The following is a 17,450-nucleotide window of genomic DNA, read 5'->3' on the forward strand; positions in this document are numbered from 1 at the left end:
TTTTGATGGATTATTCTGTTTTGACCGACAAAAAAAATCCTCTCGCCTTCCTGACTTCAGGCAGTGATTAAATATCTTGAGAGCATAATTGAAGCAATACCAAATAGCAATCGAAGTACAGTGTCAAGCCAAATTTAGCCTTTTATTTGTGAAGTGTACAAGCTAATTCCGGGTCTTTTTGCAGTACACTTTAGCGGATTGGCCAAGTTGGGCTCCACGCGGAGATTACTACGGGATCGATCAAATGAGTTTGATTTTCCCTTTCATTCCTCAACTCGGTTTTGCCACCATGTTCAGATTGATGAATGGGATCATTCATATACCTATACTAGAAAAAGCAATCCCGGATACAACTCAGAAATGGCCTCTTGTTGTGTTTTTCTCATGGACTTGGATGCTCTCGAGCCATTTACAGTCGGGTTTGTTATGATATGGCATCGTATGGATTTGTGGTGGCCGCTGTTGAACACAGGTAGAAAGAGCAAATTCAAAATCCAGCGATTGATTTCATTGCTGACATCCTGATCTGTGTCCCTCTAGGGAAGGCTCGGGTTGTGCCAGTTTCTACGTAAACGAAAGTGGGGAAAAAACTTGGATTCATCACAAGCGAGTGCCTCTGCTTCCACGAGTATCAAGATCGGAATCAACAAATCAAAGATAGAGTCCAAGAGGTCGTGCGCACTCTGGACTTAATCACGGACTTGGTTCATGGAAACATGCCCAAAAACCTTTTGGAGACGAACGAGAAATTGTCTACATCCATTCTGGAAGAGCTCTCGTCGGTTATTGATCTGTCCAAACCAGGGATAACGGGGCACTCCATGGGTGGAGCCACGACTGTCCTGTCTTTGGCCACGGAGGCGAGATTCAAATTTGGAATTGCATTGGATGCGTGGATGTTTCCGTTGCGGGATGAGCCAAATTTGTCACAGAAGCTGGAAACGAAGCCTCTCATGTTCATAAGCACGGATGGTTTCCGTTCCAAGGAGAACATAGCCAAGATATCAGAATTCCAAAGAGATGATGCGGATCGTCAGTTCCATTTCATTAAGGGGAGCGTTCATCAGAACCATTTAGATGTGCCATTCATCTTGAAGGTACAGTAGCGCACCTCTAGGATGTTAATTTCAAGTGACCGGAATATTGTTACAAGATGACCTAATGATTCTTCGGTCAGATTTGAAAAAAAAAATTGAACCAAAATGTCAGCAGTCATCAGAAATCCATCTTACTGATTTCCTTTGGTTTTTAATCTAGATTATCAAGGAGTCAGTATTCCCTTTGTCGATTTAATGTAAGAATAGAAATCTGCCTCGAGCATTTTCGTCGTCTATCATTCTCTAGATTAGTGATTAAACTGTTCGGTTCTTTTCATTTCAGGCTGCTTTAATTCGGAAAGTGGTTGGAATGGCGTCGAAGACATGTCCAGAAATTGTGATAGATCTTAACAACAAGATGATGGTTCAATTCCTTTGGAAGCATTTAGGGCTTCTTAATGATAAAGATGTTGACGAAGACATCAAGAGATTAAAACAACAGTATTTAGCTGATCTATTAGATCCCAACGATTTGCCTTGAAATTCTCCGCTAAATTTCAAAGCTCGAAAAAAACAAAAGAAGATATCTCACCATGAAGAGCGTACAAGTCACTCATTATTTATTCACCACCATAACTCTCGCTGTGTTTGCCAAATTTTTAAAATTCCTCAATAAACATTTATTCATAATGACTTATTCAAGGACATTCCTTGACTTACCTAACTCAACAAAAGAATTGCAAACAGAAAAGAATTACAATCGCAATCTGGATTTGCTTAATCAAGGAATTAATTCACTCTTTGGTCGGCGAGAAAGCTCGTCTCTCGTCAACTTGCCACCATGTTTTACTATTTGAGTGTGCAAGGAGATAGACTAATTAAAATGATTTTCGGGAAAACATTGTGTCAGGAAATATTTAGCTTTCGGTTGTGAAATATTTTAGCACTTGCTCCACAAAGAAAAATATGTTTAATAAAATGTCTAAAAACAAGCTAAAAGTTGAAGCAATATAAAAAATATCATATCTAATAGCTACAAAAAGCAATACTTCGGAACGTTCTGAATGAAAACTTGAAACAAGCAGGAAACACTGATTTCAGTAGGGGAGATTTATCCTGAAACTTTTTCAACCACATATCTCAAGAAATAATACTTTTCTTGAAGTACTTACCCCTTGACTTGACCTCTTAATGAGATAAAAATGTATGCTGGAGTGCAAAGGTTCACAATCTTTTAAGCAAAATTCGACATTTTCGATTTTGGTAAAAATACAAGAGTACTTAATAATGCTCTAAAAATGTACTAGAATATCTAATTACGTTTATATCAAGTATGTTTTCAAAGGATTCTATAGCCGATTTTAAAATGGGAATGTAACCATACGAACCAACCAGAAATAAAGGTCAGGAAACTTTTAAACAAATTTCTATATCAAATTGCCGGAGAGACAAACGCCTGGAAACTCAGTATCGTCTTAGGGAATAGAAATTTTCCTTGTTACCAATAGTATTCCTACGTTATCCATAAAATGGTTTACCATTTACCAGATCCTATCTTTTGTGAGTTGGCCTCTCCTGGCCATTGGCTTTGGACTCTGATTTCTGATACGTTTAAATTGTCTTTAGCAAAATCTTTCAAAATCTTATGTAGAATAAGTAAAATCATACTTACAAAAAAAGGACTTTTTTAGTTGATTATACTTCACGACAAGTTTATTGAAACAGCCTACACGGTGGTTATAATTTCTGATTACATGTTTGCTCAAATGCCAAGACTTCTTTCTAGTTGCTGTTTTCTTTGCTAACGAAACAAAATGAACATTTTTGTTCAATAAGCATCTTTGAAAGTGACTTGCATTTTTTTGTTTTTGGGTGCTAGGGTCGGAGGGATGAGCCTCGCCTGGCCAGCTATCACATCGTCCTAATAATTTTTCCGATAGGCAGTGTCGTGTTCCTTTCAGTTTGGTTCTCCGTCTGTGGGTAGGGTTAGCGTCTCACGGTGGTTCCGACTACACTTGAAAAGATTATGCTCAAATTCCAAGACTTCTAGTTGCGTTTTTCATTGGTTAAACAGCACAAGGACCAACTTTGAAAAACTATGCATCATTAAAAGTAGCTCTTATGAGCATATTAATCCCCTGAAAACCTATTGGAAGATCGTATTTTTAAAATCGTTATTAAAAGACATGGTGAAAATCCCTAGTTACGCCTTCAATCAAAATTTCATAAAAATCCATGGAACAGACTCTGACATATTACCTTTCAAAAGTTGCAATTTGCACCGAATTTGGCCGTAAAATGCTCTGGTTATACCTTATAGAAATTGTCAAGAAATATAATATGCTTTTTCAATATCCTAAAAAATAAATCAAAATGTTCCACTTTTCAAAAGCATGCAGAAAGAGCAAAAACAGTTTATAATTTCACTTAAAAAAAACTTAAGATAAACAATTCATACTATAACATCATAATCGTTAACCATGAGTTAATTGGTTTGTGATCTTGAAGTTTAAGGCATTTTTATTAACACTTGACGAAAAAGTTTTTGCTACGTAGAAAATGATCTGAGCAAAAAGTGACAAATTTGAAAATTTGACTGGCAAATGTATCCTTGAAAAATTCCAACCACATGATTGGCTAGTCTAGCTTTCCAAGTTTAAGACAAGGAATTGGAAATTTCAAATCCTGAGTAGATTTTAGGTGCCAATATTAATTAATGTTAGGTTCTAGGGAAATATTCATGAAAATGAAAGAATATTATTTATTTTCATGCTATCGTCAAAGCACATCAGTTATTTTTTGAAACGCGCTTGAGTAGGTTTATGTCTTTTCGATCTATTTTATAGTAAAATGAAACTTTCAAAGTGTAATAACTAAGCATCTGCAAAATATATATTGATGAAATTTTATGTCAGTGCATAACTAAGAGATCTGATAAAATTGTTTGATTAGGCTTTGCACAACAATACTTGAAAAAGTATTTTAAGTGCACTGATATACTAATATGAGCTACTTTTAAAGATGCTTATTGAACAAAAATTGTTCCTTTGTTTCTTTAGCAAAGAAAATGGCAACCAGAAGTCTTGGTATTTGCGCAAGCACTTAATTAGGAATTTAACCACCGTGGTCTAAAAATTTCCTTAAGAAAAGTCGGGAAGAAGACGCGAACCGGGGACCTCCCTGGAATTAGGAAGGGACTCTATAGACTTTAGTGTCCTTGCATTAGGGAACTGCTCTAACCACCACACCAAATCTCTTCCATTAGTGAATCAAATCACAAAAAGTCCGGCTGCCTTGTCACAGCCAAACGAGCTAAGTTAATTTTTACCTCGCCCTCGGGGAGGATCTCAGGTTTGTCCATTTAAGCTCTTAAGGCAGCAACTTATGCTGTAATTTACATACTGCAAAGAAGCTTGGACTCGGCTAGCCTGAGTTCGAATCAGGATTCGTCAATTGGAAAGCGGATGCTCTACCAATACGGTACCGCAGCTAGCCTTGGTTTTGTCACGTCGGGAGGAACAAATATTCCTAATGCTGTTGTGATATCTGGAATGGAACAACTGACTGGCGAACCAGCACATGAGAAAGGTAACATCCTTGACGTGATCTTAACAAATTTGCCTCACATGGCTTATTGGAACAAATTTATTGAGTTCTCAATAATATCCATCTTTGTTTGGATTATTCCTTTAGGCCAACTTCCTTGAGAAATAACACCCTTTAAAAAGGCCTTTACTTTTAAATACATCAAACAATGCAGCCAGCTTGAAGTGGTGATGAAAGCCAAAATATTTGAGCCAGAAGAGATTGGGTGGTATCTATACTAGGCAGATCCACAAAATAGGTATGATATGATCCGAGTGGTAATTGCTGCAATAGCGATTTGTGCAGAGTATCGTATAGAAGAATTGAGGGGCGTGGCAAGAGAACATATTGTACATAAATGCCAATCCTTACATTGTGTCGTTTATTTCTATCTGCGATAATTAGCGAGTTTGGAACCTCAATTTGATGCCTAATTGTTGCTATTTCAAGAAGAACTCAAGAACTTGGCTATTTGTACACACCCAGCTCACCTAGTCTTCTCGATTCCATTGCGTTGGCACATTTCTTGTGCCATTCTGTTGTCTTACGTTTTATTATAGTTACTAGAAACCGTGTTTTATGAGCATTTTTGGCGCACGCGTCTGAAAACAATCGGAAGTTTTTGCAGATATTGTGGAGGTTACAGCTGGATATCAGATCACTTCTCGACAAAGGAAAGAGAGAGGACCAATTTGACATCATATGTATGTATACTAGATCAGGAACTTCAAATCTAGGCTAACATTGCTATATGGGCATACGTATGATTTAATGGTTTTTTTCTACTTTCAGATATCTGAATCTATACCGAAATGATCATGGGATGCCAACTCGCCATGCTAAGCGAGCATTTTGAGATTCTAGGCCTGAAATCCTACGGTCCAGGGCTTGCCGTTAGGTGTTTGACTCTTCCCTCATTGTCTGTTATTGTTTTATTTTAATAAATTCATCCTTCATATACACTGAAAAGGTGTTTGAGAATTAAAAGCACTCAATTACCCAACGTGAAGTTATGAACAACTGCCCTCCCAAGGAATAAAATACATCTGAATGTTCATAAATCGCTTAAAGAAGCTAAGTTGATCGAGTGGTGATGATGATCTAAGTGGAAAGTTTTGTAAATTGCTTTTGGACCATTTAAAAGTTATCCAATTAATTGGAAAAATCTCTACCGCATCGATCACCCGGCCGACGAATCAAGAGGGGCAATTTTTTAACATGTTTCGTTCATTCACGCTTTGTCCGTTACTCTGGTAGAGAATTCTGTGTTTACACTTTCAAAGGGAATAAATCGATCGACACTGTTCAGGATTGTGAAGACGCTAAGAATGACTTCCTGTAGCCTCACCCAATTACTGAGTAAGCGGGAATTCCAGGATGCGAAATGGCATCCAGAGATTGAATAGTACTTTCCCAGCAGAAATAACCACATGTAAGGCTTGAGGTGGGCGATTCATTTCTGCTGCAACAATGAGAAGAAGATAGTAACGAACATTCCTCCACAACCCGCACCCATGGGTTCATTCTCGTAAAGAACGTAAAGTCCCCCTACACACAAGTTATGGTATTCGTGCATTTGTATGAGTACATTCGTTCCGTTCGTTTGGCTGATGGACGATTGGATCCATTGGCGTTGAGTGCCAATCACTTGGAAGCGCACTGGGTTTCATAAGTTCGTGCAGGCGACAACAAAAATAAAAGGAGAATCAAAAAGACATTGAAAATGATCATGATGACGACGATGATGGTGGTGGTGGTGGTGGTCGACAAGAAGAAGAGTAGGTGGTCGAAGAGGAGTAGGTATGTAGGTGGAGGCGGAGGAGAAGGAGGGAGGAGGAGTTGCACCTAGCAAGCATGTGATTGTTACTAGTCCTGTGTTCATCCTAGATGCCTTGGTAGCTCTATCGATGAAGGGCATTTGCCAATCTAGCGAGACTCAAGGTCCGGCAAGTTCAGTTGCCTTTGATTTTTTGTCTGGAGAAGTTTATACAAACGGAGCTTGGCCTAAACAGAGCCATTCTGAAGCCATGGCCGTGAAAATTGTCAAGTCTCTGGTCCTTGCTTTAGGGATATCGTCGAATTTTGGTAAGCTTCATCATTGAAGGCTACTTTAGGCATCATTTGAATGCTTGGTCGAAGCCCAGTTATGTCTAGCTAACGCAATATCTTCTTTTCCGTTGTTATGCTCTGCTGTTCTAAGACGCAAAAAATGTATGGGACATGGGTGGAGGGGTGGGTGGGGTGCTTTTGACCAAAATTCAATTTTAAAGCTTGCACCACACGTAATCACAAAACGTACACATTTACAGTATCTTGAAAATTTAGATAATTATCTAATACCAATATAAAAACAATACAAAGATACGTTATGCAACGGGAAACAATTGTCGTGGTTAACTCCTTGATTGGTTGCCATGAGTTAAGAACTGGTCACACAAAAGGACAGCGTAGGGCATAACATAAATGAAAAGGACCTATGGAAGCACTAGCAACGCCCATTGTGACTATCGTAAGTCACATTCTACTTTTTATTTGGTCAGAAATATGCTGCACTCATAGAAGACAAAATCAGACAACAAATATCCAATTCGGTGGAGTCTCTTTGATAAATATCTAATGGGTGAAAGCTAAACCTAAAAACGTAGATTTGATTTTGGGTAAATTTCAATGGAATTGTATGAGTATGTTTAGTAAAGCAATAAAAGGAAACTTGAATAGTGGTATGCTTCTTTTATTTCTTGATACTGTTTGAAACAACCTGGATGTAAAGCAAACAACAAAAATATGCCATTGATCCATTGCACTTTGCAAAATAGTGTTTTGGAGAAGGTTTTGAAATTACAGCTAGAACATATTTTGCAAAAGGTTTGATAAAGATTGAGCAATTTGAACGTACAAAACTCAGCAGTTTTTGAACAAAAAATCTACATAGTTTTGGTTCAAAGACAACCCTAGTTTATCCTTAAACCCTTTCAATAACTTTTTGCACTACCGGTGAGTGACAGCATTAGAATCCATGATATTGCCATATTAGCCTGGCCTCCTACTCAAAATATCAGAAAATTGTGCAAAATTACAAACAAACGTCGCAATTGGCTTCAAACGTATTTAGGATAAAAAATAACGCCTCGAAAAATGAATTAATCAATCGACCTCTTCATTTAATTGATCTCGCATTCATCTAGTGTTCTAGCAGCTAGTAGTGTAGCTAGTGTTCACTTAGCACTACAATTGAAATGTTTTGAAAGGGTCTTCAACTAGCAATTAGCAACTCCGCTGCTAATTGCTTACTAGGGTATGTGAGTAAAGAATATCAAGTACAGTCAACGCTAATCGTCAAGAGAGTATTTTTGGAACATGCTTCGTTTCCAAACACTTTCAAACATGGATTTTCCGCAGTGTTTTGCCATTGGCAAGCAATCTCATCCGAGTACTACCGTGTTTCACAATAATGCTTGATTGATCATGATTTCCTCTCATATATTTGTAGCCCTGTTGGTGAATGGTCAGTCAAATACTTGTCCCGGATTTCCTGGTTTCTGCTCGGAATCATTTCCAGGCCACACCTGTGTTGTGGTTTGTTCAAGAGGAAGGCCAAACGTGCCCCTGTGCCAAGTAAGCCCTTTCTAAATGACCAAATAACCACACTCTCTATGTTTGTCTAGACACATGACACATATGCGCTCCTTATGTTCAAGGATGATTTAACATGGACCGATGTTCCACGTTGTATTGAGCACGAGCCGGGAGATTTTAGACAAATCCCTGGCGTCTGTCCTGGAATATCTGGATATTGTTCTCAAGGATATCTTGGCCAAGCCTGCGAATTCCCCTGCCCAAGTGGACCTACCATTAATTCTACATGCACAATTGACGGAACTTGGTTTCCTTACTTACCCCACTGCTTAGGCGACATCAGGAGAGACTCAAGACGGTTGCAATCCATGCCCAGGACCGAGTGGAGCCAGAAGAAACAGACCCATTGAAAGTCCAACACAAAGATTTCCAGTCAATCCCACAGCCAAACTCGATCCTACAGATAGGGCACCTCGGCCAACTTTTGCTGGTACAAAATCGTTTGGGACATCCATCAGTGAATCAGGTGTTTCATCGCGACCTCAACCAACTAGTCAAACTAGACCGGTTAGCCCTCGACTACAAGGTCAGAACTTAGCAGCCAATTCTAAAAGCTTTTCTGCGGGCCAGTTTTCAAACCCAACGACCCCTACAACCCCCACCATCGCAACAACAACAGCAACAACAACCCAGATCTTTCGGCTCTTCAGGTTTAAACGCCTTGGCTAGCTTCCCAAGTTTGCAAGGTAACAAGCAGCCTGCGAGGAACTTTGGCCCAAGTTCTTCCCAGGCTTCGCAATTTGCAAATCCCTCACCTCAAGAGCAAATTCAGACGTCCAGTCTTGGGGTGGCCGCACAAGCTTCAGCTAACAGAAACTCGCCCCAATTAGGTTCTCGATTTGGAAATTTTCCGGCTCAATCAAGGCTGAACAGTCAAACCCAAGAGAGCAGGACCACCATTGCTCAGGCACCCCTCCCTCCTCTGCTTCCTCAGCTTCAACGCAATCTTCGAATACAGGACGGGAAACTCAAAGGTCAACCCATTGAGAGCTAGGCAGTCCAGACCATCTCCCCAGACGAGCCAACCCAGAGCTCAAGTCCAGAGCAGCAACAACAGCGACAGCAACAACTGCCTCAAGTGTCGTCCCAACCCCAACAATTCGCAGTACCTACTAGTTCGAATGGTGGGATCCCTTTGTCTCAAGGGCGATTTGTGGTTGGCTCAGATGGGAGTATCGATGCCAGAAGAAAGGGGCAGCAAGCTAATCCGGTTCAGCTTACAAATGAGGAACGGTCAATTCTGAGAACCTCACTTCCAAGTGCCACTGCGTCCAAGTAAGGAGTCAGGATGAAAATGTTCAGAGACAGGCTTTTGAGAATCCGGCTCCAAATTCTCCGCAAAACTCTGCTCCAGCGAATGATTTTGATGGCTCGCCTTTTTCTTCTGCCACATTTAATGACCGATCACCAACTGGGTCGTTCAGAGATCGGGAAGTCTCGTTCGGGCCTTTTCAGGTGGTTAATTTGTGATTACACCGCAAAAGAAGTAATTGATTATGTACAAAGGGTGCTCAATTATTCTACGCTCTCCATATCTTGAGAATATAAATTTCAGCCAAGTACGAAATTTGCGACAAAACATTTCACATGAGATGATTCAAACGTATCCGTTTACCTCAAGCCACGGATAGCAGATGAAATGGACTCACAATTGACATAAACAATTTGAGATCTCTGTAATCGTTCACTTCCTCCAAAATGAGTACAAGGTGGGGCATCTGTGTATTACTTTTATTTTTTTTGCATATTTCAGATTATTTCTGAGCCTCCCGCCCATCACTTGTCGAAGCTGACATGAATAACGCGTTCTTTTGACAATTTTCTTGACTATTCGAAAACAAATGGATCCTGCAGAGGAAGTTAGAAGATTCATTATCGCAAACCCGGCGCCGGTGACCCATCGATCAAAATTTGCTTAAGAAATTGGAGTAAATAGAGGTCGAGTTAATCGCCCAAAAACGTTTTTGAGGCAACTGGAGGTATCAAAAGACGTCCAGGAGGCCGGCCACCGAGCTCAAGAGGGTATGGGATGTCATTCAAGTAGTCTCAGTCCGAGACCGTCGTTTGTTGGTTCTTGCTTGAGATTTCAATATGGGACATAAAACAAAGAGAAAGGCGCTGAAAAATTATATGGGACTAAAAAAAACAAGTTGTGGTGAGACGACACTTCATATCACCACTTCAAATGGAGCGCACTCGTGCACTATTGAATCTTCTAATAAACATCGCCCATGCACTGTTGCGGTTTAGAGATGAGAAGTTGCTGTACGTCGATGCTACTATCTTCAATTGCCAAAATGACAGCGTTTTTTCATCCAGACAAATCTGTCATGTCCCTTGGGAAGTCGAAACCGTTCAAAGAACCAGAACTACAGCCGTGGTAATGGCTCTGGTATAATTTTCAGTGATTTTGGATCTAATCCCTATTCTTTATTGATGCCGAGATAAAAATGAATGCCAATGACATCTGGAACCTTTTAAAAAGTAAAGTGTTACGTTGGCACAAGGAACAATATCTAAAGGCAACCACAACGTCCGACAATATGATGCCCCGGCTCATATGACCAGAAAAACACAATGGTACCCTGAGACCAATATATTCGAGTTCTGACCTAAAGATTTCTGGCCTAGTTCATCAGCCAATCTGACTCCCCTGGATTACTTACTAGTTATTGTGGCGTATTGAGGGAGTGGCTTGTACGAAACTTCATGAAAATATGGAGTCACTCCGGTACATACATCAAGAGATCGATAGATCTTGCCAAATGAATGAACCTGACCAAATTTGGTCCCCAATTATAACCTTTCAATTTAATAGTACTGGGGATTACATTCCCTGTGGCGGTTAGAAAAGCACGTGAAAAAACAAACCAAAAATGCTATTTTTGGGACGCCAGGAGAGGCGGTCAAATTATGTTGGAAAGGTAGTAAAGAATTCAAATTATATATTAATATATGAACATAATGTTACATAAGCCTTTGAGGACACAGTTTTCAAATGAACCGCTGTAAAAGTAAATCTTATTAAAATCATTGGCCTTGATTGGAAGAACAAATTTCATACATACATTCAAAGGAGACAACATTGACTCAGGACTCTCCGGTCTTTTGGCTGCTGAAAAAAGAAACGATGGACCGAAGACGTACAGTATCACATACCTTTTGAACCTTCTCTGAACAAGGTACGGTCCCAACCCTCTCATTCTCTCATTCCTGTGATGTTCCTAGTGAAACATCTTTGGACTTGCTCGAGCTTTTGCAAACCTGCTGAACTCATTGGAGCCCGAATGGGTGAAGCATATTCAAGAAGTGGCGAACAATCGACTTGAACAGAGTTTGCATCGTGACATCCAATATATCCAACCACACGCTTGAAAGGCTTTACCTACCATGCTTATCGAACTTTCCATTGTTTTGGAGGACTACATCTAAATCTTTCATAGATGAGACCTGCTCTTCTTTATCTTTTCTCATGATCTACGACGAGTGGAGTATTCAAGGAATTGACCGAAGGTCATTGAGCGGAATTTCATTCCGTTCAGGGCCATATAACTATCTATAACCCATGAGAAGATTCTTTCTAGGTCCTTTGCAAGGCTAGTGGAATCTTGCCATTCCTACCAGAAACCAGCTTTGTATCGTCTGCATAAGAAGAGAGACTGGCAGTAATTCACAGTTAAGAAGGAAATTCCCATTTTGCGCAACTCGCAGGAACCATGGAATGCTTGGGATGCCGAATCCAGAGAGGCAACCTCCCTAAGATCGTTCAAAAGAGAGATTGCAGCTTTCATCCTCACACTTCCATAAAGATAGCCCTCTTTCTAACTTCGTCTACTCGTTCTTGACCAACATTCTACTTACATCCAATTAATCACTTTATATAACCCAAAAAGCCTCCCAAGGCTAAACACACATTTATACAATACTAAGCTTTTGAAGCGGGTAATGAAATTATTAAAAAAGGAAGGGCCCTACGATGAAACCCCGAGGAAACACCCAACTTGACATCATGTATGTCACTAACGGATCCCCTGACCTTAACAATTGTTTGCTATAATTAATGAAGCTTCTTATCCAATTGAGAACCTTGCCTTGGATCCCAATGTCATGAATTCTATTCAACAAAAACTGTATTAAAGCCTTGCAAAATTAAGACAGACAAAATCAACTGACTCATGTATCTCTAGTACCTCAATGATCTGTTCTATATGCTCAATCAGTTGGTAACCGTGCTAAAATGTGCTCGGAACCCGTGCTTGCTTGGAGGAAGGACATCACGGACTTCAAGAAACTCTACAAGTTTGAATTTGATGATCTGTTCAAACACCTTCGCAATATTCAAAGTGAGAGAAATCGGCCTATAGTTACTGGGGAGCTTTACTGGGGAGCTTTTAAAAATGGAACAACGTGAGATAACTTTAGTGAAGATGGAAATTTGCCCTGATCCGAGATTCAACGCATCAATTACGAAGAAACAGGAGCAAGAACCAGTGAGCATCTCATGAGAAACTGAAATGTCACACCATCAGGACCAGGAGAACTTAAAAACCTCAAGTCCCTGATGGCCCCTAAGCATCTTGATCTGTGACTAGAAGATCCCCTAAGTGCTCAAATTGACTAATCTTGTCAATCTCAATAGGCTCATCTTCAGAGCAATGGGCAGTTGGTTCCAAAACTCAGCGGGTTGAAAGGCACACTCGAGAACTGATCTCCAAGCATGTTTGCCATATCCTCTACTTTCCTAATGGCTACCCATCACATGGTAATTGCTCAATATTGGTTTGAAAGACTCTTTGGGGAATTTATAAGGCAATCATTCATATTTTGATTTGTTGACAAATAACCAAAGCATAAGGTACAACGAGGATTGAAAAAGCGTGGTCTTAAAGGTTCAAAGTGTGTTTTGAAGTATATTCGATGATGAGCTACATGTGAATATGGCACCAAAGCAGCCATGTTCCTTCGGGTCCCTTCATTTCAAAAATCAGCCTTTTGAATGATTACAATTTCGTTTTGGCACTTTTCCGTTTGTCTGTGCTGTGTTGGCTATTTGTCTCGACATATTTGCACCTAAAGGCAAAAATTTTGCTCACACAACCTCTGATAATGCTACCAATTTCAGTCTGTTCGTCACCGATCACAAAACAATGCTGGCTGGATAGGTGAGAGGCCATGGAGAAGGTGCCGACCCATCTGATGCCCGATCGTCATTTCCATCTTCCTCTGAGGAGGCTTCGCTTCGCTTCAAGTTCTTGGGTGAGTTTGCTTTTTCTTGGCAGAGGTGGGCGGCTTACTCTTTGCCTTGGCGACTCTAGACTTCTGTTTTCCAACGTGGTCTTGACCACCCCCTTGGCTTTTTCGTCTTCCTTGTCGTTCTCCTCGACTTCGTCGTTGTCGTCGTCGTCTTCATCATCATCAGATTCAGAATTTGTCATCTGTTTCTTCAGGACGATTTCGACTTTTGAGGAGGCTCCCTTTCGAGATTTGGGAGCGTCGGCTTTCTTGGTGTTCTTGTTTTCTTCATTTCGCGGCATCAGAATGATTCTGGTTGGGCCTTTCATCGACCTCTTCCTCCTCTTCTTCGTCAGCATCTTGTTCCTCTTCATCAACATCTTCATCCCCTTCTTTAGCTTCTCTCATTTTGCTGTGGCACTACGTCTGGGCTGGGGTTTGCTCTTTTTCAGGTCTTTTCTGTCCTTTGGGGTGGAGGCGTCATTCTTTTTTAGCTTTAATGCGTTCTTCGGGGATGCTAATGATCCTGTTTTGGAAGGCGGCAAGTCTTGATCGTGACATACAATGCATGACTGCTGTTGCATTTAACGATGCTGCACGCGGGGAGGAGCCCCCAAAAGCCAAGGCTTTGCATTTGTTTCAACTTCTTCTTGGCCATGAGGGCCTTCGAGGCCGTTTTCTTCTTCATCATTGTCGTAGACTTGAGTTTCGCGGATGCACGCGAATTTGCAGTCTTCTTGGCAATCATTTTTGCTCTTCCCTTGTTGCCCTTCTTTTGATTTCCCTTGTCAACATCATCTTCAGAAGAATCGGCATCCTCGTCTTGAAGAGGATACAGGTTTCCTACCTTTTGGAGGGATCGCTTTTGAAATTTGCCCATCTTGGAGGCAGAAACTTGAGAAGAGTTTTTGTTGCCTTTGGGCTTGCCATTTTTGGCTTTTGAATTTCGTCTTCAGATGTTGACGATGACTGATCTTCCTCGGACGAAGGATCGTTGACTTGCCTTTTGACAGGGATCTTTTTGGGCGTTCGAGTAACCTTGGTCTTCACTTGCGGGGCACGATTTTTTCTTTGGTGTTTGTCTCCGGGAAGTCCTACTTCTGACGTTTTCCTCTTCGTCGATTCCGTCTTCTTCTTGTTTCTCGTCATCATCCTCCGATGGGTACATCAGGAATATCCCCTTTATCATTCTGCTTACGACCACTAGCTCCTTTCTTCGTTACTTTCGGCGGTCTAGCAGATAATTTGATAGGTGTTTTCTTCTTAGGAACGGTGGAGACGCGTGGTTTGCGGATAGATTTTAACCCTTCATTTTCCTCTTCTTTCATCATCGGTCGACAAGGCTTCATCACCGGACGATGAATTACTATCAATACCGTCCGATTCCTTGCCTTTTCCAGATTTCTTTTCAGCCACGGATAGTTTCCCCTTCTTCTTCATCTTCTTGGATTGGCCCCGCTTGGATCCTGTCCCGATTTGTTCTTCTTCTTCGCAGGAACCTTGCGGTTTTGATGTGCTGACAATTTCTTCTTCAGACTCGTTCACCTCATCTTCATTGTGGGATGGAACCTCACGCGTACTTTTCCCACCACTAGCCACTTTCTTAGAGGTGCCGACTTTTTTGGCACCTTTCCCGGGGATCGTTTCGCTATGGGCGCTATGGGCGCTTTAGGCGAGCTCTTTTTTTTGGTTATGGATGCTGATTTTGTTTGTGGTGATTTGGCAGGCGTTGTCTTCTTGCCACCGGAGGAAGAGGACACTGATTTGACAGTCTTCTTTGTAGCCGCTATGGACCACACCTTTCTTGGTCTTGCCCGGGCTTTTCAGGCCAGACCCACTTGGATTGACGGTGATTTCCTGCCTTTTTTCACGGACTTCCCGGCATTACCACTCACACTAGCAGCACTTCGGTCGGCACCCACGGACTTCTTGAGATTGGTCTTGGACTTGCTGGGGACACGGAGGACGACGAGAATGACGCACTTTTCTACCTTCTTTTTTGTCTTGGAGGTGTTTCTTCGCACCCCCGGCGGTGCCACGATTCACACCCACTCCCCAACCCACCCGCACTTGCCATTTCAGCACCACCCAGATTCGACGACGAAGAAGAAGTCGACGTTACAGAAGGAGGAGGAGGAGCAGGAGGAGCAGGAAGGGAGGAACAGTGCCGCCACCACCACTGCCTCCACGGGGTTTACCAGATGGAAGGGACGTCACTTTTTTGGCGCCTTTCATTTCTGGTGAAGCCTTCTTGGCCAGTTTCACCACCTTTCACTGCACTCTTCTTCGTCTTATCTGGAGGCGTTTTCACCATTTTCTTCTGAACACCCATCGTGAGGGACCAAGCTCCAAGGACCTCATGGACCACACTTCCACCGTCAAAGGAGTTCAACTCTCAACTGAATCAAGTCATTCACAATCAGGGCAGGCTTGCCACCTATGTGACTGATCTGTTGTCAAAAAGAGGAATAAAACAAAGCCAAACAGACCTCGGCCAGGCTTTCTCGTTCATCGAATGGCATTCCCTCACTATCAAATTAAAGACCATAGCTGCTACCATTATGTATGTCAGCAAATTTGACGCGTAGGACAATTAGCATAGGCCGATATTGAAACCAAACTCGAATGCTTAGGTGTCCATCAATTTCCTTTTTTTAACAAAAAATCTAGCATATTTTCTCTTCTCATTTTGATTGAGAGGGTGGCTGTGATTGGAAGGAATCATTTAGGGATCTGGGATGGTCACAGTCAAAATTCTCTTTTGGGCCAGTTTCATTCCTCTGAACCAGAGATTCTCTAGTTTGGGAGCCCTTGATCGCACACCCAATCCCGCACTGAAAATAAGAGGAAGACAAGGTGGACGAGGCCACTGCTCGCCATCAATAGCGCGAAGACGACGTCGACGACGACGACATCACCAAAAGGAACAGCTAGAAGCCACTGAGAGATGCGAGAGAAAGAGAGCGAGCGAAAGAGACCGATCTAGGCACAATTGAATACTACCGGACCGACGTCGATCCTGGCCAACGTGAGCGCTAGATCTCTCCCAGCCAAGACTTTACCTTGACTCGGCAGTTCGGAGTCCTCACCGATCTCTTACCAGACAACCTCCTAAATCGAACCGACTCAGAGAGCAAACACTCCAAGCTGGGAAGGGAAGTCCGAGGCCAGTCAATCGGATAGAAAGGCGGTGGGTGGCCAAAAACAAACACCGGATCGACTTTTGAAGGCCGACAGGCCGACCCAACCCGACCTCTCCTAATTCCTGCCGCGACAGAACACGTATGGCTATGCCTTCCTCATCCTCATGCCCTAGCCACCAACGACCGATCCATGTATGAAAACTTTCGGACATCTAAAGGTATAGATGAAAGAAAGTATTATGGTTAGGTAACGATTACCCAAATTAAAAGGAAAAGAGACCCCTCAGAAACATATTTTATGGGCAAATTGATTTACCTGTTCATCACGCTTGTGGTCTGAATACTGACAGACACTAGATTAGAAAATAAGGATTTTTGATGAAGATCATCTTTCGTTAGTCTTGATGCCTTTCAGAATATACCCTCTTTACTGAATGATGATGAAAATAATTTTAGCTTTAGGTCTCTCAAAATACTAATTGGGGACAAACACCCATCTTAATACCGTTTTCTAACCTCTTTCTAGCATTTACAAAACATGATTCCACAAGTGCATTGAATGTGAAGAAATTGGTTTACTAAGTTTTTAACTGCAAATTTGCATCATTTCATCATTTGTGTAGGAGAAATAAACGCAATTCAGTCTTCATAATGTGGATATTCATTCCATTGCGATGGCGATGCTCAATGTCCACATTTCTAGATGTCGAGAGCACATCTCACACGGAGGCGCGCGCTGCGATAGCCCGCCAGGACCAAAACGGAGTGAGAAGTGGAGCAAAAGAGAGAACTCGCCCCCTACAATTTTTGTCCTCTC

At 41.6% G+C, this 17,450-nt stretch overlaps 1 protein-coding gene and 1 long non-coding RNA gene across 2 annotated transcripts; both read left to right on the top strand.

Annotated features, from left to right (window-relative positions):
- Positions 1-346: 346 nt before the first annotated feature.
- Positions 347-1,730, top strand: LOC131890077 (platelet-activating factor acetylhydrolase-like). Its single transcript, XM_059239351.1, has 3 exons — positions 347-472; positions 541-1,097; positions 1,381-1,730. Exons 2-3 carry the CDS (start codon positions 717-719, stop codon positions 1,576-1,578), a joined length of 579 nt encoding a protein of 192 aa, XP_059095334.1. The 5' UTR covers positions 347-472; positions 541-716; the 3' UTR covers positions 1,579-1,730.
- Positions 1,731-6,546: 4,816 nt separating this feature from the next.
- On the top strand, positions 6,547-9,802 carry LOC131890053 (uncharacterized). Its single transcript, XR_009374265.1, has 3 exons — positions 6,547-6,707; positions 8,113-8,237; positions 8,321-9,802. It is a non-coding gene; the product is annotated as an uncharacterized LOC131890053 (long non-coding RNA).
- The last annotated feature ends 7,648 nt before the right edge of the window (positions 9,803-17,450 follow it).

The sequence above is a fragment of the Tigriopus californicus genome, chromosome 11 (genome assembly GCF_007210705.1).
Source record: "Tigriopus californicus strain San Diego chromosome 11, Tcal_SD_v2.1, whole genome shotgun sequence".
NCBI lineage: Eukaryota > Metazoa > Arthropoda > Copepoda > Harpacticoida > Harpacticidae > Tigriopus > Tigriopus californicus.